We start from the raw sequence: 21,636 nt of genomic DNA, 5'->3' as shown, positions 1-21,636 counted from the left end.
TTTTCGAACGAAGCCAGCTTGTCTGTCAGTTTACAATCAGGATTTCCCCTTGTCTATTTTTAGTGCAATGGCATAAGCATGATAAGATTTCAGTTGGTTAAATATATATTTGTAGCAACTTAGTCTCAAAACATTTAAAACACAGAGAAAATTGTGACTGAACTTTGTGTGAATGATGTGTAGATCTAACTAAGTTACTCAAGAGATGACGTCATTGCATTGAACATGATGTTGGAAGAATTAAAACCAGGTAATTTTCATACATTATTTAATTGTTGAAAATTGGGACTGACAAAAAAGGGGGGGACCGTTAGATTTTAGAGTTGGCAGTTTCAAAAGCCAGCGCGGACACTGGTAATATGGCCCATAAAGCTTTAGAGGTATTCACTGTTCAAACTAGTTGTGTGGAAAAGTAAGGCTAAGTAAGACACAAATGTGAATTTGTTAAACATGCGCTTAGTGCATGTAGAAATAAATATAAGCATGATTAGGTTGCACTTTTCTATAATAGGTTGCACTTGTGCATCTTTTATGTAGCTAAATCAAGCTCTGCACTGTGAATCCTCATATGTGACTGCAGGTCATCTGATCGTGTAAATCCTTTCCCACATGTATCACACTGATAAGGTTTCACTCCACTGTGAGTCCTTATGTGTGTCTGCAGGACACTTGACTTTGTAAATCCTTTCCCACATTCGACACACTGATAAGGTTTGACTCCACTGTGAATCCTTGTGTGTTTCTGCAGGTCACCTGACAGTTTAAATCCTTTCCCACATTCAACACACTGATACGGCATGAGTCCACTGTGAATCTTCATGTGTCTATGTAGACTACTTGATTGTGTAAATCCTTTCCAACATGTAACACACTGATAAGGCTTGACTCCATTATGAATCCTCTTGTGTTCATGCAGGTCACCCGACCGTTTAAATCCTTTCCGACATTCAACACACTCATGAGACTTGACTCCACTGTGAATCTTCATGTGTACATGCAGGGTACTTGACTGTTTAAATCCTTTCCCACATTCACCACATTTATAAGGCCTCACTTCGCTGTGAATCCTCATGTGTGTCTGCAGTTCACCTGACTGTGTAAATCTTTTCCCACATGCATCACACTTATAAGGCTTGACTCCACTGTGAATTATCATGAGTGACTTAAGGCTATTTGAGTGTATAAATGCTTTCCGACATTCAACTCACTGATAAGGCTTGATTCCTCTGTGAATCCTCTTGTGTACCTGCAGGTCACTTGACTTTTTATATCCCTTCTCTCTCACAGTCAGTGTTTCCACTAATGTCAGTAACAGTATCTTTCTTGAGATCACCTGTTTCCAACAATTCTCTCTCTGTGATGACACATGTTTCAGTAACAGGTTCTTTCTTGATTTTACCGACAGCCTCCGTGGTCTAGTGATAGACCGTCCGCCCGGAGAGCGGAAGGTCCGGGGTTCGATCCCCGACCGCGTCATACGAAAAGACATTAGAAGATGGTACTTGTTGTTACCCTTTCTGGCGCTTGGCATTAAGGGGCTAAAACAAGAACTGGTCGGCTCGGAGTCAGTATACTGTGTCTGAGTGGGGTATTCGTGTTAAACTGCGGCATGGTATCTCAGTGAGCTAGCACTATAAATCGGCATCAGTCCGGACTAGTACAAGCAGCCACACAAACACACACACGTACATGCACGTCGCTATATAAGTGCAATAATCTTGGACGCGAAGTTAAACCTCATTTCACCTCACCTCACCTCACCTCACCTCACCTCACCTCACTTCCTTCATCATGTTAATGCATTTCCTAAGGATGTTTTCACAAGAACAAATGGGTCTGGGACCATATACAATTTGATAATATGAAATGTATCATGATAAAATACCTAATACTGTAAATGTTTTCCCCTCATTCAACACACTGATTATATCATAGCATAGTAATTTTCCATATCCAGTAGTTATCATGCCAGATGTGTCATGTGTCATAATATTTTCAATAACCTCACAGTCACACTGAAGTATTTTCAGCATGTTCAGTTGATTAATTGCCGTACCATGAATACTGTAATATTGTTTAAAATGGCTATTGCATGATAGTGTGTGAAAAAAAAATCCACATGAATGTGTTGCAAAGTTATGTTCAAATGATACATGTCATTGTACAAATTTAATTAAAAATGATTAATATATTCATCTTATTATTATATCAGTCCCAAAACACATTAAAATTTATCCATTAAGTCTTCCAAATCAATAGATTTATTTAACTTTATAATTAATTTCAAAATGTAACAATGAAACAAATGCACAATAAATGGATTTTCATGTGAATAAAATCTAGAGACCAAATATCAGAACCAGTGACCCGATCACGAAACACCAGGAGCACCTTTAAAATTTAGCACCACAAAGTCTTTTAAGGACAAAGATCTAACTGATAAGTTTCAATCTTGTGTTTTAGAACTATGTAGCCTGCAACCTCGGGATATCGCGGTATTGGTCATGTACGCTTAACGGAACAAAATGCACTCACTAACCTTTATGCTTATTCGTGTTCTCTATATCAGATTTCATTTATTTTATCTAACAATGCATATTTTATTGATAAAAGTTCATTATTTACATTAGTAGCTTCGAGTAAAAGCCGGGCCTCGCGCTTTTAGAGAAAAGTTGTGTATGGGGTCCGAGAAACTATATTCTTTGTAAAAATGTCGGGAGAAACTTAGGTTTAATCGGCGATATTGGCGTCATCAAAAATGCTAAATAGAGACCAAAACGATGTTTCATGAAGTGGTCGTTCAATTCTCTGCATAATACATACGATTCGTAACACTAGCGAGCTGCAAGAAATATTAACGCACATCTCGCTGTTGAAAATAGATTAAGACGACTTTCGTGTCTCGAAACAGCTTAAATAATGTTTTCCTTCACTAAAAGTTGCAACAGTCGTTATTCTCGTGCCCTCGTGACTTATACATACAGTATTCATGAAAATGCCAAGAACATTTTCTAACCACCTGTTCTAGCGTCTTTCTTGAGAAAATAACCTAAACAGCTGAAATATTTGAAATAGGATTTCGCCATTGTGAATGGAGTCACATCCGAGCTCCTCCTCGGCGCATGACACCTACATTTATCGTTTGGTGTCGTCTGTCGTAGGAACGAACGGGAACCAGTCTCGCTGCTCGCCCTTCCAAAAGAAAAGTCTAAGCTGGTTCCCGGCTCCCTATGCGCGTCGTCAACTTGCGCCAATCGGAATATTGGTTTGGTTGGTGGCCACAACTATGCTTGAAGTTGAACTCACAATCGACTGACTGCTATCAGCCAGCATGTTTGTGAGAAATTCATATATATCTGACACTGTATTTTATTAATTTTATCTTAATTATACAGAGAGACATCTTTACTCCACAGATGGGGTGTGACCCGTATACTCTTACACAAGTTAAAATATTTTGTTTCTTTGTCAATTTGGATTTTTGTTTTTGTTTCATTCAGCTATCTTGTTTTGTTTGTTGTTTAAAGCCGCACTCAGCAATATTCCAGCTGTATGACGTCGGTCTGTAAATAATCGAGTCTGGACCAGACAATCCAGTGAGTGATTGACATCATGAGCATCGATCCACGCAAATGGGATACGATGACATGCATCAACCAAGTCAGCGAGTCTGACCACCCGATCCCGTTAGTCGCCTCTTGAGACAAGCATAGTCGCCTTTCACTGCCAGCATGGCGACTATGGCCATTTCATATGAGTCCCGAGTACCCTCTAAACAAACACCTGAATCCCGCGTGCCACAAGGGGGGTGGCTGCCTCATTTCCGGGCCATTTTTAATAAACGAGACTTACAGTTGAGAATCTTCTGTATGCACAGTTTATGCAAGCCCTGAAATTAATAGACCATTCTTAGCCAATAGCATTCGCCGCCATTATGATAAGGTGAATTTCCCTACGTTAGCCTCGTTCTGGTTTAGATATGAATATTCATGAGGCCTCTTTAAGAATAACTATAAAACGAACATGAAACACGTTAATATTCACCACCACGTACATTATATATATGAAAACAGGATAGATGATATATATGAAGATGTCGTAGTCATGAAAAATGAAGAAAATATATATCAAGTTCATTTATTTGCCACGGTAATGATTTTTGCGATAAATGTCAATGCGAAAAAAGAATTAGTGTATCAATTTTTTTGGGATATATGTTTATTACCGGAAAATAATCATCAGAGGCGGGACCACTTTTTCTCAAACGAACAGTTTGTACCCACGGTAGGGAGGGAAGGTTTTACTGGTTGTGGGTTTCAAACGGAGTGGGATTGGGTGTGGAGTGGTTTAACCCCTGAATTCCGCTTTTCAATCCACCACCAACGATTCTTTCAGTCATTTTCTGTCAAACTCTGCATGAGTTGTTGTTTGACAAAAGTGTTTTAGGTTAGAATTTGGTGTACATTATGAGATAATTTTTCAGTGTGATATTGTTAGTTCATTTATTTGTTGTTATAAGCGTCAATATGCACCTGGCGCATTTTACACAAGAATAACTGGCTCACGAATTATTTTTGTAAAAATAAATAGCCATTTTATTTAGAAATGTCAGTATAGCGTTTAACACCAGACTGTGTTCCCTAGTCTTCCCCATCTTCCCGAGGTAAGGGCGTTAACTGAATATAAAAGTACAGTTTCCACTCTCCCCTAACTAGGCTGGAATTCCGGCGTTACATTTTGGCTGGACTATCGAGTCTATGCATAGTCCAATCAAAATCGCGCGACGAACTAGACACTAGTGCAGATTTTGGTCGACTACAGGCTTTGCAAAGCATATTTACAGCTAACTGAGCGTCGATAGATATTTTGCAAATCTTTTCATGTTTACAAAGTTTACATGTCAGCGGGTGCTTTACAACTAAGGGCCGTAACTCTGCACACACTTGTTGCGGCTTTAGCCACCGGGGGATACATCCGGGCACCGAATGGTCCTCGAAATGAGAGTTCCGTTAGTGGTGATGTCAACAATGAGAGGCTCACAATGATACGTTCCCTCATTGATGTCACGAGAACAGCACATGTATTACTAACTGATCTTACTTGTAACATAAGGGCCACACCACGGATGGCCTCCCATAGTTACAATGGCCTGGCAACAGAGGTTTTAAACGAACAAGTGATAACGACATTGGGCTAGTCAAAGTTATTTATTGCACTTAAAATTCACATGTTCAAACAGTACAAAGTGAAGACCGTTGACGTCATAATGAAAAACACAAACATAAATGTACATTAGAAATTTAGAACAAACGTTGTGTTTTTATAGCAGGGCAGTGAATTCAGCCAATGGATTTGTCATTTATCTATCTAGTATCTACACCCTGAAACATATTAAAGGAATGATAAGTAATATTAACAATATACATAATGCAGTCATCGACATCACAGTATTACAAACCGTTTTACATTACAAACACATCTTATTCATATATTAGTTGTTACACTGTACAATGATCTGCTAACTGATGTAAGAACCAAATAGAATAATTATTCATATTTTATATTATCTAAGTGTAAAGCGATTACAAATCTCTTTCAAAATACATACATATACATGACTTTACGGGTGTGCAGACTGAGAACATGCAGTGAGCAGGGTTAGCTTAGCCAATCAGTTGAGCAAGTCATGGTTTGGGTTTGTTAAGGCTTACAACATGAAGGACACATTAATTACATTTAATCTATCTTAACTAATGATTTATGTTTAAAGTTGAACACTTAAAAGCAGATACTGAAGGCGAATAAAATAAATATGTACAATGTTGTATCCGTCACATTTTTGCCAATAAAGGATTCCCGGCGTGGTGTCTTTACCTGGGATAAACCTTTTTGACACACACTCTCTCTCTCTCTCTCTCTCTCTCTCTCTCTCTCTCTCTCTCTCTCTCTCTCTCTCTCTCTCTCTCTCTCTCTCTCTCTCTCTCAACCAAATCACTGAATCACTCGGCCATTCACTCACAATTACATGTGCGCACGGTCTGATCACATGAGGGGCCATGGGTGGCCCAGTCGTCTAAGGCGCCGCGATTCGATGTGCAGAGTTGCGTCCCTTGTGCACGCCAGAAACCTATGATTGTGGGTTCGAATCTCGGTTCGCCCCGATTATGTTTCTAGGTTTGTCAGCACCATACCCGTGCTCGTGGGTTTCACCGAAGTGCTAAACGTCTGAAGCCTGCATCACGTCGGGCTTTCCTCCCACATTAAGCTGACACGCCGTGATATAACTGGAATACTGTCAAAAGCGGCGTTAAACCCAACTCACTCACTCACTCACTCACTCACTCTGATCACATGACAAAAGTAACAGGTAGAGTTTCAATGTCTATAGGGAGGCACATTGTGATGCAAGTATTAAACGTTAGATCATGTTTGTGGTTAAAATTGTTTCTTACATTGCTCCCGCTAACCACGGGAACACTGTACCCATCTGACGTATCCTTTTGAGTCCAAGAGACTAAAGTATACAAAAGTGTACGCATTACACGCAAAAGAACAGAAAGCCCCATCACCACCTTTGAGTGCCCCAAAGCTTTCCCAACAGAAACATGTATCATGAACAAAGATGGAACCAACATCCATCTATATTCATCTTTGATCCCTAATGTTGTCAAAATGAAGTACAATTTAAACATATGCCATATAGCCACCCCAAACAAGTTATAAGCCCTTCCGGTTTAATTACATCACTTCCGGATTTAAGTAAACAGATGTCAAATGCAGTACAACGTAGAAACAGAAAGTCCATTGCCTCTAGCTACATTCATGACAAAGTGATAAACACTTCTAGTAAAATAACACCACTGCCGTTTTCAGAAAATAAATGCCCAATGCAGTTCAACTTTGAAAGAGATCGGTCCATGCCTCTGTCTACCTTAGGCACCACCGGTTTAATGACAACAATACGGATAATGTAATATAAAACAAACAAATGCATGCCTGTAGCTACCTTTACAACACAGTTATGCAAACTCCAAATTCCATGACAACATAAGACCAATGCAGTAAAAGAAATTACACGTGTGGTGATTGAAATATAGTATGAGTATAGAAGAAAGTGATTATGTATTATTTATCATTGAAAACTGTTTTGTTATTATTTTCATGAATTAAAATCAAATTTCCCAAGTTCAAAAAAGGTGTACAGTGACCTATCCACAAAATTTAAGCGATGTTCAATCATTTGTCCTACGGTGACCTTGACCTTACACAGCGGTCGACCAAAAGTTGATGCTGTCGGAACCCGCCTTGGAGGTCATGTAAACCAAGTGTCATCAAATTCCAATCATTAATTCTCAAGTTCAACTTTTCGATGCCTTGATCATACCAATTGACCTTGGCCTTCAATGTCCCCAAATCATATGTCAGGTGTGAAGTATCCATGGCTGCGGTTGTCAAATCTAATAGTAGCGACAAAGCTTTAATTTGAGCAAACACATTGCAGCTGATGAAACAGTTCATGAACGACTCATCTTATTACATATGATTAATACATTTAATGATTTGCATAAAAAAGATACTTTTTTTAACTGTAATAACCAAAGAGAAAGGCAGTCAGCATTGAAAGTCCAATGGCGCTAATATTCAACACAGCTTTTGTTGTCTCATTTTCTTCCAAACTGGTAAATCGCTTCTGTATGGCTGCTCGTTCATAGGGTGACAGGATCCGGGACTTCCTCTGGGTCATCCCGCACATCCACATCGCAATAGCTTTGCATATTGCCTTACCTTTCCCTGTAAGATATAATATAATGGAATGGAAGAAGTGTAATACATATATGAATATATTGAGGATATCAGGCTTCTCTTGTCCAAAAAACCTTTGTCTAATCAATGAACCTAACAAAATTGGTGTTTTGTTAAATGTCGTACTCAGCAATATTCCAGCTGTAAATAATCGAGTCTGAACCACGCAATCCGGGGATCGACCCACGCAATTGAGATACGCTGGCATGCATGAACCACGTTGGCGAGCCTGACCAGATTATCCCGTTAGTCGTCTCTTACGACATTCATGGGTTGCTGAAGGCCTATTCTAACTCGGATCTTCATGGGTTCATGATCATGAGTGGCGTGCTTCAGGGGAAAAACGTTTTTCGGGTCACGAGATGAGATACACATGGTATTTAGCAAAATGGGACAAATGTTGTGAGTTTCACATTTTTTTTGAAAACCGCTGTGTCATAAGACGTTATTTCACTCGAAAGAGGTATCAGTTATATTCAGTTCAGATAAATACAGTATTTCATCATTTAATGCGTAATAAAATAATTTATCATAGGATTGGTAGGACTCTCGACAGGAAACAAACAACGGATAAACAACGGTAGGTCCTATTTTCAGTGTTTTCTTTCAGTGTTTAGAGTTATCCAGTGATGCCATTGGGGATCTATAATAGATAATAGATAGTCTCAAAATCAGCGTCTAACTGGGGAGTACCTGAGGCATTTTACAAATATAGGTATCGTTGGCGATATAAATTGCGAAGCAATATAGCGAGAGAGTAGAGATACTAGTTTCCATATATTTGTCACACCTCTGCGGCTTGAGGTCGTTTCCCGAATATAAAGTGCTTGGATCTGGCCGAAATATGTCAGAAAGTCCGTTTGTTCATCCTGTCACTGTGTGGGTCATCTGGCTGCATTTCGTAACGTCATGACGTTATATATCCAGGAAGACAAACGTGACGTCTCATGGTCTAGAGTAGCTTCCCTTTGATAATGGGCAAAGCGGGCGAACGTGTGAATTTCCGCGAAAGACGATCACTGACAAAGTTATATAAGCGCTTCAAACAATTACCTCGAACAGTTATATGTAAGCAACTGTCTTTTCGCCTATATGGTAATCACAATAATTCTTAATGTGTCGCATGATCATAACTTAGTATCTAGATTACGTTTTCAATAGGTGTTGAGCAATGTCTGAAAATGTAAAGTGACAATTATTATTTGAGTTGTGTTATTCACCACATGAACCGAAGCATAGACCAACAGGAATACCGTGGAATGAAACAACAGGAAAATATCCCAAGAAAGTGATTATGTATGTATTTGTAGTCCCTCAATTTAAAATCTGGTAAACACGTAGTACAATCCTGACTGAAAGCATGAGACGACATGTCTTGCATTGTTGGGACGGTCGGGTAGCCAAGTGGTTAAAGCGTTCGCTCGTCACGCCGAAGACCCGTGTTCGATTCACGACATTGGTACAAAGTATGAAGCCCATTTCTGGTGTCCCCCGCCGTGATATTACTGGAATATTGCTAAAAGCGGCGTAAAACTAAACTCACTCACTCACAGCAGAAGCATAAACAGGCAAGCAGATTGTGCAGAACAGGGTAATATGCACCATATTGAGATAGATCAGAAATGTTATAACAGGACGAAACTTACGGTGCACCTCAGTGTCAAACTGGCCGTCTTCTACCTCGGCTGATTTCATATTTTCGTCAGTTATGGCGTCACCATTTTCCTCTATCTTCTCAAAATCGTTGTCTTCGTTGTCATCACTGTCGTTTACCTTCTCTAAATTGATGTCACCTTCTCCTTTCTCTAGGTCCAAGTCTGGATCAGCGTTGTGGCGTGTCCACCACGTAGTGCGCCCAATCTGTAAGTATCATTTCCTATGCATGAGTCCTGATACTCCTTTACGGTTTGGTTATTTTATATGTGTTACGTAGGGCAAGTAATTGTACATATTGTTTAGTGAAATCTGTGAATCAGTCCAAATGAATAGACCAAGAAAATATGTGAGAAATCGAAGTGGAAGATTTTTGGTGGTGTTCTCTAGTGCAGTACAGCCGCTGATACAGCATGTCACTGAAAACTTCCGCCATGGACAAGAAGAGAATGGCTCAATAATCAAGAGAACTGCTATTCACTGTGCACAATAGCATCCCTGAGGCGTGTCAGAATCCGTTACTATCACGATAACTGGTTTGTCATCACCAACCAGTGTTCGTGGGATTCACCTAAGTGGTTGACGTCTATGACCTGCTCTACTTTCCTACCCGTGACGATCAAGGTAGAGAATAGGCCTTCAGCAACCCATGCTTGTCGTAAAAGGCGACTGTGCTTGTCATAAAAGGCAACTAATGAGATTAAGTGGTCAAGCTCACTGACTTGGTTGATGCATGTCATCGTGTTCAAATTGTGTAGATCGATGTCATCGTATCCAAATTGCGTAGATCGATATTCATTATGTCAATCATTTGATTGTCTGGTCGAGAGTCGATTATTTACACTACGCCATCATATTGCTGAGTGAGGCGTTAAAACAACAAACAAACAAACACTTTCCTCTGACATAAGCTTGACATTCCTTAAGATAACTGAAATAATGTTCGAAGCAAACAGACAAACGTGCAGTTGCCATGACATTGAACTTTAAAACTTATCTTTTTTTTCTAGTTTTATTTCAGTCTACTTGTATTTCCTCATATACTGGTATCATAGGTGTTTCATAAATCTACATTACCTTCTAACCGCAGATGCTAAAAGTTTGAGGCATCTCTTACGATCCTTCAGCCCTACCTGAACTTCTGATCTGGGCTCCGTGCACAGACTGACAAGGACGATGACTACTGAAGTAACAGCAGCCGAGATCATGGCGAAGTAGAGGAAATGCACATGCTTCAAAACTCCCGGGCGAGTGTCTTCCTCTTCACTGCCACAGTAAGGGGCTGGGTGTGTGAAGTCCACGACCATGCGGATTATCCCAACAACCAGCCCCGCGATCAAACCCCAGAAGGCACCCTGTAATGAAACGTGGTCTTAGTAGTTATGCCTGCATTAAAATTACACTATTTGAAGTAATGAGTGAGTGAGTGAGTGAGTTGGGTTTAACGCCGCTTTTAACAGTATTCCAGTTATATCGCGGCGTGTCAGCTTAATGTGGGAGGAAAGCCCGAAGTGATGCAGGTCTCAGACGTTTACCACTTCGGTGAAACCCACGAGCACGGGTATGGTGCTGACAAACCTAGAAACATAATCGGGGCGAACCGGGATTCGAACCCACAATCATAGGTTTCTGGCGTGCCCAAGGAACGCAACTCTGCACAGCGAATTGCGGCGCCTTAGACGACTGGGCCACCCGTGCCCCCTTTTGAATTAATGAAGGGTTGTTAGTAAATCCATTCTTGGGGGGTGTTAATGGGGAACATGAATGAACTCAGTATGTTGTATGCATCATCCACGATTTTGTTTCTGAAGTAAAACGATGCATAAATGCAGAAGAGCGTTTCAGGGTCCGTTGATCGTTGCTGATTGGGAAAAGGATGGTTAAAGGATGGTTAGGGGCGATTGCTCCATCTTCCAAGATTTACTCAACCTGTTCAGATGTCCGTCTCCACAGTAGAGCAAACATGAATACTGTCTGCCAAGGAGGAGCAGTGTAAGCCGTTACTGACTGCAAGTACCCCCACAGCTGCCCTCCCTGGGCTTGCTGCAAGATTGGTAACCACAGTATGCCTATTGCTGTACAGGCGAGCACTGCTACTCGTCCAACTATCATCAGTTCATTCTCCGAGGGCTTCTTTCTGATCCGAGGCCAGACGTCCATCGTGAACATGCTACTTGCACTGTTGAAGATGGAGGTCAGTGAGCTCATGAGGGCAGCAAGCAGAGCAGCAAGCATCAGACCTCGGAGACCTACAAGCAACAAACTGAATAAGCTCTGAATGAGTTAAATGTCGATGGTTCTATGAACAAGAAAACACTGAGTTTAAAGAATCTGTTGATAAACGGTTGAAACTATATTCCTTTTTTTTCATTTTTTTTCATTCAGTTTGGTTTGAAAACGTGTATACATGTACATGATAAAAACCTTATGAAGTAACTCTTTTTAAGGCATTTCACAGACTTCCTCTTGTGTGGTACACTATATCAAGTCTTGTCACCATTTAGTTATGAAATAAATAGAAGAATTTCTAAAACTGCACAATGATTTCCAATATACCTTCCGGCAATAGCCTCAGCACCAAGAGAGGGTAGGCGATATTCGTACATCCAGCTCTGTTCCGACATACTTCGTAACATCGCTCAGGAGTAGAACATGCTATTTCATCTGAAGGAAGATAATAGTCATTGCTGAATATTTGATGCATAAAAGGAATTACAACATTTATGAATTATCTGTAGTGTCTCGTGTTCAGTTTACAAAGTAAGTAACAATACGACATGTCCCATGGTGTATGGAATATACATTATGATTGATCTTATTCACGTTTTTAAGTTTTTAAAAAAAATTGATATCTCATTTGTTATAAGTATATCAAGAACTGATGCCATCCCCTGGTGGTGCCAGAATGATGTTCGATCATTAAGTGAGTGAGTGAGTGAGTGAGTGAGTGAGTATGGTTTTACGCCGCTTTTAGGAATATTCCAGCAACATCACGGCGGGGGAAACCAGAAATAGGCTTCACACATTGTACCCATGTCGGGAATCGAACCCGGGTCTTCGGCGTGACGAGGGAACGCTTTAACCACCAGGCTACCCGACCGCCCCTCGATCATTAAGGTGTAAGGTTTACTGACACTCTCGATGTCAAATGAGTAAAGTTCCTATCAAGTGAGTGAGTTAATGCTTTACGTCGCATCGGCAATATTTCATCCATATCGTGACGAGAGTTCATATCATGTGTCTAGCAATAAGGAATCTCACCTTAAGTGTCTTTCAGCAGCCCATGCTTGCCGTACATGGCGACTATGCTTGTCGTAAGAGGCGACTTACGGGATCGGGAAGTCAGGCTCGCTGACTTTGTTGATGCATGTCATCGATCCCAATTTCGTGGATCGATGCTCATGATATTAATCACTGGATTGTCTGGTCCAGATTCGATTATTTACAGACCGTCGTCATATAGCTGGAATATTGCTGAGTGCGGCGTTGAACAACAAACCAACCAACCAATCAAGTGTTTTTATACCAAATCTATCAACACGAGTGGATAAAAGTATAAAACTCCTAGAAGCTGTAATCCCTTTTTGACCAGTGTTGATAGATCTTAGATCAAAGGTGAGTTTCTATTTATCAGGCAAATCATTCTTCCCCATTTTTCAGTTTGTAAAGTACAGCTAACCAGTGGCAGAGAGATTAGTGATATCATTTGATTGTGACAGCATACCTACTGATGTCACAAATAGTCTGCAAAGCATTGTGATGCAATTTCATTGAAGCATTCTCAACTAAGCGATATATATGTCCTGTGGAATCATAAATTGTTATAATTGTACCTGGGTAGAGGATGCGACTTATCATCCCTGGAATAATCCAGAGGAAGAAAGGTAATATCTTCAATGCTCCGGCAAACAGGGATCCACCTTTAGCATGACTGATGTTCTTAGCTGAGAGCGCTCGCTGGACCATCAACTGAAAGACCATACTGAACATGAAGAGCAATGGCTGGATGGCTGGAAATGTCAGCTCTATCTGATTTGGCGAACACCTGGTGATATAATTTTCACCACTGATATGTTTTTTATACCTTAAAGAATCAGGAGATAACTGAGATTGATTCTTGACTGGCGTTGGTGTTTTATATTTGGTACCAACATTGATACACAGGTAAAAACCTAGCTCTCACTGTCTGGGCCAATGGACAAATGAATACAGACATTGTTCATTGTTGAATATACCAGCGGTAAGCTTTATCTTGGTTTTTATCTCTCTTGTCCTTATTTCCTCCTCTTAATTCAACATGTCAGCAGCTCTCTCTTGAAAACCCTGACGGCAACATTTAGATATACCGTTTCAATAATAAGTTTAATCCATACAGAGACTTTTGTATGTGCAAAATCACTGAGACTTTCTTTTAAATTGAATTTATAGTGCTAGCTCACTGAGATACCATGCTGCAGTTTAACATGGATACCCCACTCAGACACAGTATACTGACTCCGACCCGACCAGTCCTTGCTTTAGCCCCTTAATGCCGAGTGCCACACGGGGTAACAACAAGTACCATCTTTTAACGTCTTTTTGGAATGACGCGGCCGGGGATCGAATCCCGGACCTTCCGCTCTCCGGGCGGACGCTCTACCGCTAGACCACGGAGGCGGTCTAAATTGAATTATGACACAGATATAATGTGATGAAGTTTCGTAGGTGTCAATGATTCTCGTTATTTATCAGAATATGGTTCTGACAAGCCAAGGATCAAAATCAGGGACCCATGACAGGACGTACATGTAACAAAGAATTCATGACTGAACTGACATGCTTCTATGTATCTACCTGATCAGTGCACCACACCCACGCAGCTATGATGGTTAGGCCAAAGACAGCCCCTGGCCATGGAATGTCCCCATCCACAGGATCTCTCCAGATGTGCAAAGAGTCCTTCGGGGGAAGAGCACAGGTGTAGTGAGTGGCGTTAGTCTTAGTTGTGTTGGAGACAGCAGTCAAAAAACCTTCTTCTAAACCCCCGAAGCCGTTGATTTGTTGGAAGCCTGAACAAAATCCATTTTTATTACAGGTAAACGCAAAAACCTTGCATTTTAAGAACTGTGACAAGAAGGAAACAACCATTTATTTAGAGGTGTTACAAATTAGTTGTATGTATTCTGAGTGAAGACCAAGGAACACACTACATTTAGGAGTTCATTTGGAATCTGAGTCGTACCCCAGAACTTTTAAATGTTACATTCGAAAAGTCCAAAACATGAGAAAATCTTAGAAAAATATGTTGGCAAAAACAGCAGCAAAACGTTCAAGGCGTTTCTCTTGAATGCTATGAGTGAGTGAGTATGGATTTACGCCGCTTTTAGCAATATTCCAGCAATATCACGGCGGGGGACACCACAAATGGGCTTCACACATTGTACCCATGTTGGGAATCGAACCCGGGTCTTCGGCGTGTCAAGCGAACGCTTTAACCACTAGGCCACCCGACCGCCCCCTTGAATGCTATGACGCCATGATACAATGAATGAGGATGTCTGAAACGTGATGAGCCTAACTACGAGTGATGTATAGTACATACTTAACAGTTTGTGTGTATTAATACGTTCCATGCTTAAAGTCTGCCTTGAACCAAATACACACCCAGCGTGTATCAAAGTGACAAGGTATTCTCTGTTTATGAATTGGGCCACGGGTGCACGTCTAAGGCGCCGCGATTCGCTGTGCAGAGTTGCGTCCCTTGGGCACGCCAGAAACCTATGTTTGTGGGTTCGAATCCCGGTTCGCCCCGATTATGTTTCTAGGTTTGACAGCACCATGCCCGTGCTCGTGGGTTTCACCGAAGTGGTAAATGTCTGAGACCTGCATCACTTCGGGCTTTCCTCCCACATTAAGCTGACACGCCGTGATTTGACTGTACTACTGTTAAAAGCGGCGTTAAACCAAACTTACTCACTCACTCCAAACACTGATGAAACAAATCAGACGCAATGCCTCTTCCTGAGCCAAGGGAGTTAACTGACTATGAAAGTCTAGTTTCTACCCTGCGTACCGCAAACAGGGCGTCGACAGATATTTGCCAAATATTTGTAATCAAGGTCCTCACGTCATTTTATGCACTTCGCGAGGTAAGGTCCGCTTTATAACAATATTGATCTTGATTATCGATCAGACTGCACGCCGCCATATTCTTTGAAGCAAATAAAAGTAATATGAGAGCTTCAATCTGATTGGTCAATAGGAGGAACATTACTCGCAATAGCCACTGGTGGCGCTACGATCGAGCCACGAAATTCCAACCTAGCTCGGCAACGGGTGAAACTGGACTTTTGTAGTCAGTATTTCAACCAATCAAGCAGTGGCAAAACTTCCGCATTCGTTTTAGAATTATAAATACCTGTGTTCAGCTTACCTTTGAATGTCAGAATAAAGGCTCCTATTAAGATTATAAATGTTTGTAATGTGTCGGTGTACATAACTGCAACGAGACCGCCTGCAACGAGATTCAGAAAGATTATGTATTGAGCATAAATGTGGTTCATAAGAAACATTTTATACCCATAAACATACAGGAGAAAATGAATTAGCTACTGCTTTCAAATTGGTTTTCCAGTGTGCATCGTAAAGGCGCCCAGTCGTCTAAGGCGCCGCGATACGCTGTGCAGAGTTGCGTCCGGTTCGCCCCGTTTCTAGGTTTGTCAGCACCATATCCGTGCTCGTGGGTTTCACCGAAGTGATAAACATCTGAGACCTGCATCACTTCGGGCTTTCCTCCCACATTAAGCTGACACGCCGTGATATAACTGTACTACTGTTAAAAGCGGCATTAAATCTAACTCATTCACTCACTTAAAGCAAACTGATTAATTAAGAAACCTCATACCAGGTTGTTGTACCTTTATTCTAGCTACCATATTGAGAGACATAAAAGCTTTTCGCTCCAATGGCATCACTTCCAGACCAGTGACATCATTTAAGGTTCGGCAAACACGTTTACAGTGCTTTTCAAATTGAAAGTTCAGTAAAAGTTTCAAACTGGACAAGGATTCGGCGTGATGAGCGAACGCGTTAACCACTAGACTACCCTCACCGCTCCTTGAGTGTATGAAGATTGATAAAATAATATTTAAAACATATCTACACATAATAAGCCATTTTGGTAAAATGGAAAACATACTTTACGAACGACCTTCACCGTGACCCGACTTACACGTAGGTCACGACATTTAACTATCACGGCCCGCCCTTAGGGTGAAATATATATGATTCATTGACATACAGTCAAATCTTCTTGGGTTTGGCGGTAAACATACGTTTCCAAGCTATGACCTTGACCTTTGACATGACAGATCTAACCATTTCCAATGCGTGTTGTGTGTGTGTGTGTGTGTGTGTGTGTGTGTGTGTGTTTGAGAGAGTATGTGTGTGTGAGAGAGTGTGTGTGTGTGTGTGTGTGTGTGTGTGAGAGAGAGAGTGAGTGAGTGAGTGAGAGAGATAGAGAGAGGGAGAGAGTGTGTGTGTGTGTGAGAGAGAGAGAGAGAGAGAGTGTGTGTGTGTGTGTGTGTGTGTGTGTGTGTGTGTGTGTGTGTGTGTGTGTGTGTGTGTGTGTGTGTGTGTGTGTGTGTGTGTGTGTGTGATTACATTATAGTATTTACACATGTACCTATGACTGTATATAGAGCTGTAACGGCCAGTATGCCAATGATGCACATGTAGAGATTCCAGCCAAGAAGTAGCTGCATGAACACAGCCCCGCAGTAGATTTCAATCTGAAAAGTGATTTTAAAAATTAATAATTAAAGTGCACATCGAGTGAACGGACAAAGTTCATATATCACCGCCAAAAGTAAAAATGTCAAAATTGTCTGGTCATTAGATCAGACGATCATATTTGACAATAAATACAAATTTCATTTTTGTTATTTTACACTTTCCAACCCAGGGTGGTTCGGTCAACCTAGTATCTCTACCACAAGCAAACGCCGATGAACTGATATCTTATCACTGCCGAGTGACTAATAACTGATATGATACCTCTGCCGAGTGACGATGGACTGATATCCTATCTGCCAAATGACGATAAACTGATATCTTATCTGCCAAATGACGATGAACTGATATCCTATCTGCCAAATGACGATAAACTGATATTTTATCTGCCAAATGACGATAAACTGATATCCTATCTGCCAAATGACGATAAACTGATATCTTATCTGCCAAATGACGATAAACTGATATCTTATCTGCCAAATGACGATGAACTGATATCCTATCTGCCAAATGACGATAAACTGATATCTTATCTGCCAAATGACGATGAACTGATATCTTATCTGCCAAATGACGATAAACTGATATCCTATCTGCCAAATGACGATGAACTGATATCCTATCTCTGCCGAGTGACGATGGACTGATATCCTATCTGCCAAATGACGATGAACTGATATCCTATCTCTGCCGAGTGACGATGGACTGATATCCTATCTGCCAAATGACGATGAACCGATATCTTATCTCTGCCGAGTGACGATGGACTGATATCCTATCTGCCAAATGACGATGAACTGATATCCTATCTCTGCCGAGTGACGATGGACTGATATCCTATCTGCCAAATGACGATGAACTGATATCCTATCTCTGCCGAGTGACGATGGACTGATATCCTATCTGCCAAATGACGATGAACTGATATCCTATCTCTGCCGAGTGACGATGGACTGATATCCTATCTGCCAAATGACGATGAACTGATATCCTATCTCTGCCAAGTGACGATGGACTGATATCCTATCTGCCAAATGACGATGAACTGATATCCTATCTCTGCCGAGTGACGATGGACTGATATCCTATCTGCCAAATGACGATGAACTGATATCCTATCTCTGCCGAGTGACGATGGACTGATATCCTATCTGCCAAATGACGATGAACTGATATCCTATCTCTGCCGAGTTACGATGAACTGATATCCTATCTGCCAAATGACGATGAACTGATATCCTATCTCTGCCGAGTGACGATGGACTGATATCCTATCTGCCAAATGACGATGAACTGATATCCTATCTCTGCCGAGTGACGATGAACTGATATCCATCTGCCAAATGACGATAAACTGATATCCTATCTGCCAAATGACGATGAACTGATATCCTATCTCTGCCGAGTGACGATGAACTGATATGATATCTTTGTCGAATGACAACGAACTCATATTTTAAAACCTGATATGATATCAGACACTGCCACATAAAAGTTTTACAGACACCATGAGATATGTTCTGCAAAGTGTATGGTGTTCATCTCCCTCTTTATACAATACATATAAACTGAGGGCCAAAAGAAACTTTACTATAGTTTTAAATCACTCTAGTTTAAAAACCACAAAAGATAGATGCCTGAAGTAATATGTATTGCAAAGAACAAAATCTCAACGAAATAAACATTTAAAAATTGGAGTCATACAGCATCCGATATTAGCATGACAGTTGTCCGAATTGAGGTGGGGTAGCAAAAACAAGCTTTCAACAAGGGGCACATGAATCTAAAATACCTCCAGTGCAGTGACACGACACATAAATAGCGTGTATGAGCACTCTCCGCTACATTCAAAAACTCTCCGGTGTTCGATTCCCGACATGGGTACAATGTGTGAAGTCCATTTCTGGTGTCCCCCGCCGTGATATTGCTGGAATATTGCTAAAAGCGGCGTAAAACCATACCCACTCACCCACTCACTCACTCACTCACTCTCCGGTGCACAGATGAAGTCAATTGGGATACGCAGTCATTCTTCTTGGAGGGCCTGTGTCAGTTCTTGTCGTTTGGATGGAGAACGTGGTCGCTGTCGAACACGGCGATCCATGTCATCCTAAAGGTGTTTATGGGGGACATGTCTGGGGAGCGTGTAGGCCACGGCAACACGTTGGCGTTGTTGGCTGCAGGGCAGTCCTGTACGATTCGGGCTGTATGGGGTCTGTCGTTGTCATGCTGATAAAGGACATCTCGTGGTAGCTGTTGTGGAAATGGTAGTACAATCGGACGACGAATGTCATCCATGTGACGCTGAGCTGTCAAATATGCGTTGACGGAGACCAGGGCTGTTCTCTGCTCTCTCTCTCTCTCACAAATTCCTCCCCACATAATAACACCCTTCCACTATACGACAAGATCTCCTGAACGCAACATGCCGACGCTGGTTCTCTCTCTTTCGGAGGTAAACACGCTGTCATCCTTCAGCTATGAACAGACAGAACCGACTTTCATCAGTGAAGACGACCCTCTGCCAGTCACGTGACTGCCAACGACGTACAGTCCTGGGCCATCTCAATCTCTGACGACGATGTTGCGCTGTCAATAACTGTCCTCTGTAAGGTCTGTTAGACATAGTTCATTGAGTCGCCTGCCCAGTGTCTGTTGACGAAAATTCATTCGTCGCTGAACGCGTCACTGTCAGAAATCGATTCCGGAGATGCAAATTACGCAAGTACCGGTCTTCATTGGGCGTAGTTACCCTCGGTCTGCCTGCCCTTGGCCTGTCCGATGTCTGAATGGTCTGTCTGTAACGGTCTTAGTTACAGCAACACGGGAGCAACCAAAAGTTCGAGCAATGTGGGCACTGGTGGGTCCCATCTGTATCAGACCCAGGGCCCACTCGCGTTGTTCGGGTGTCAGTCTGTGGTGGTATGGGGTTTTTTTATTAGTGTAAGTGTCTGACATGCCCTCCGTATCATTTGTAAACCCTTACTGTACGTGTAGTTTGGACTGCCCAAGCAGCACGACTTTTTCACTTTTCGCATTTCACAAAAAACGTCCCGTGTATCACTTTCAACACAGAGCATTGTGCGTGGACGGTGTGTTTTGCATTGATTTAGTTTGAACTTGTGATATTAATTTTTTGCAATTGCTTATTAATGGGGTAAAGTTTCTTTTGTCCGTCAGTATATATAAATAATACAATATGTGTAAAATATTTTTGTCTTCCTTCTATTACATGAATTATGCAATAAGAAATTGAATAAAAACCAGTTTATCTGGTCTCGTTCGGTGGTGGGACCTCACCATGCTACTCGAAACGGCAGTATATTTGTGAACCAACAGTAATTAGCCTCTATATAACGGTTGTGTACTAAATATGCCTATCTTATCTTTATATGCATTTATTAAATAATATTTAACAATTGTTTAACACAAGTTCCATACCGATATCTTCGTAACGATGTACAGGAACAGCCCAAGGATGGAGAGACAGATTCTGAGACGAACTCCTCCGAACCGCTTCTTCAGATATTCAGGCATAGTGTAGGCCTACAGAGGATGAAGATTCGGTGTTATATTAAACAGATTTATCTGACTGCAGGAACAAATACGTTTTGCGCGAAGCAACATTAATTCAATTTACTGAATTTTTAATAATTTCTTCTCGAATAGTAACTTTTGTAATCCTTTCTGAACGGTGAACCAGTCGTTAAAGAGACAACACATTGGCGTGCAGAGTCCTCTACGTGTTCCGTTATCCTTTAATCTTAGTTCAAATTAGCACTAGAATCTGTACTGTACAAAGAAAGTGTTATCCAAAATATAACATTTGATGCATTTGACAACTTTCTAAATGACAGTGTATGCTCATATAGCTTTCGGACATGGGAGCTGCGTCAATTTACACTTGTCAGAGGGATACGCAAAGTACGTGATCTAGACTACCAGTTGTCGGACTTTCGTTTTTGTGAAAGCCTCGGTGGCTGATTGGGTTAGATCGCTGACATTGTGTGCTGACGATTAGGTGCCTCACTCTCGCAGTGTGGGTTCGGATCCCGGGCGGGGCTCGACCCCAACAATTACGAGAGTCTGTACTTTATTCAGAAAGTGTTATCCCAAATATAACATTTGTTTAATTTGACCACTTTCTAAATGGCTTTGTGTGTTCATTGCATCAGATTCACTTGACGGTAAGCTCACTCAATTAATTGAAATTATTTTTATTCATCAACTTTTTCTACTTTTTCGAAGACATTTATGCATTCTATTAGACATCCAAATACGTGTAATTATTATTGAATGTGAATATTATACACTACTGCCTAGTTCATTCATGCCTAGTTCATTCCCTTTACACGCATGGGCAACGTGTTACGCAACCCGTGTGCACCCCGTTGGTCACTCGTGTGG

General features: G+C 41.2%; 1 protein-coding gene across 1 annotated transcript in view; it reads right to left on the bottom strand.

Annotated features, from left to right (window-relative positions):
• Positions 1–6,293: 6,293 nt before the first annotated feature.
• The window catches only part of LOC124117483 (sodium/glucose cotransporter 4-like), a 91,928-nt gene continuing 76,585 nt past the window's right edge, over positions 6,294–21,636 (bottom strand). The window contains exons 7-16 of the mRNA XM_046479399.2: positions 20,671–20,775; positions 17,120–17,225; positions 15,869–15,949; positions 14,290–14,504; positions 13,290–13,425; positions 12,013–12,120; positions 11,386–11,705; positions 10,590–10,811; positions 9,450–9,663; positions 6,294–7,791 (exon numbers count right to left, since the gene is read on the bottom strand). Of these exons, the coding sequence (XP_046335355.2) occupies positions 7,583–7,791; positions 9,450–9,663; positions 10,590–10,811; positions 11,386–11,705; positions 12,013–12,120; positions 13,290–13,425; positions 14,290–14,504; positions 15,869–15,949; positions 17,120–17,225; positions 20,671–20,775 (1,716 nt within the window). The 3' untranslated portion in view covers positions 6,294–7,582. The remainder of the gene's footprint in view (positions 7,792–9,449; positions 9,664–10,589; positions 10,812–11,385; positions 11,706–12,012; positions 12,121–13,289; positions 13,426–14,289; positions 14,505–15,868; positions 15,950–17,119; positions 17,226–20,670; positions 20,776–21,636) is intronic.

The sequence above is a fragment of the Haliotis rufescens genome, unplaced genomic scaffold (genome assembly GCF_023055435.1).
Source record: "Haliotis rufescens isolate VD_foot unplaced genomic scaffold, xgHalRufe1.0.p SCAF_7, whole genome shotgun sequence".
Taxonomy (NCBI): domain Eukaryota; kingdom Metazoa; phylum Mollusca; class Gastropoda; order Lepetellida; family Haliotidae; genus Haliotis; species Haliotis rufescens.
Note: the sequence above shows the minus strand (reverse complement) of the source record. Positions and strands in the feature narration are given on the sequence as shown.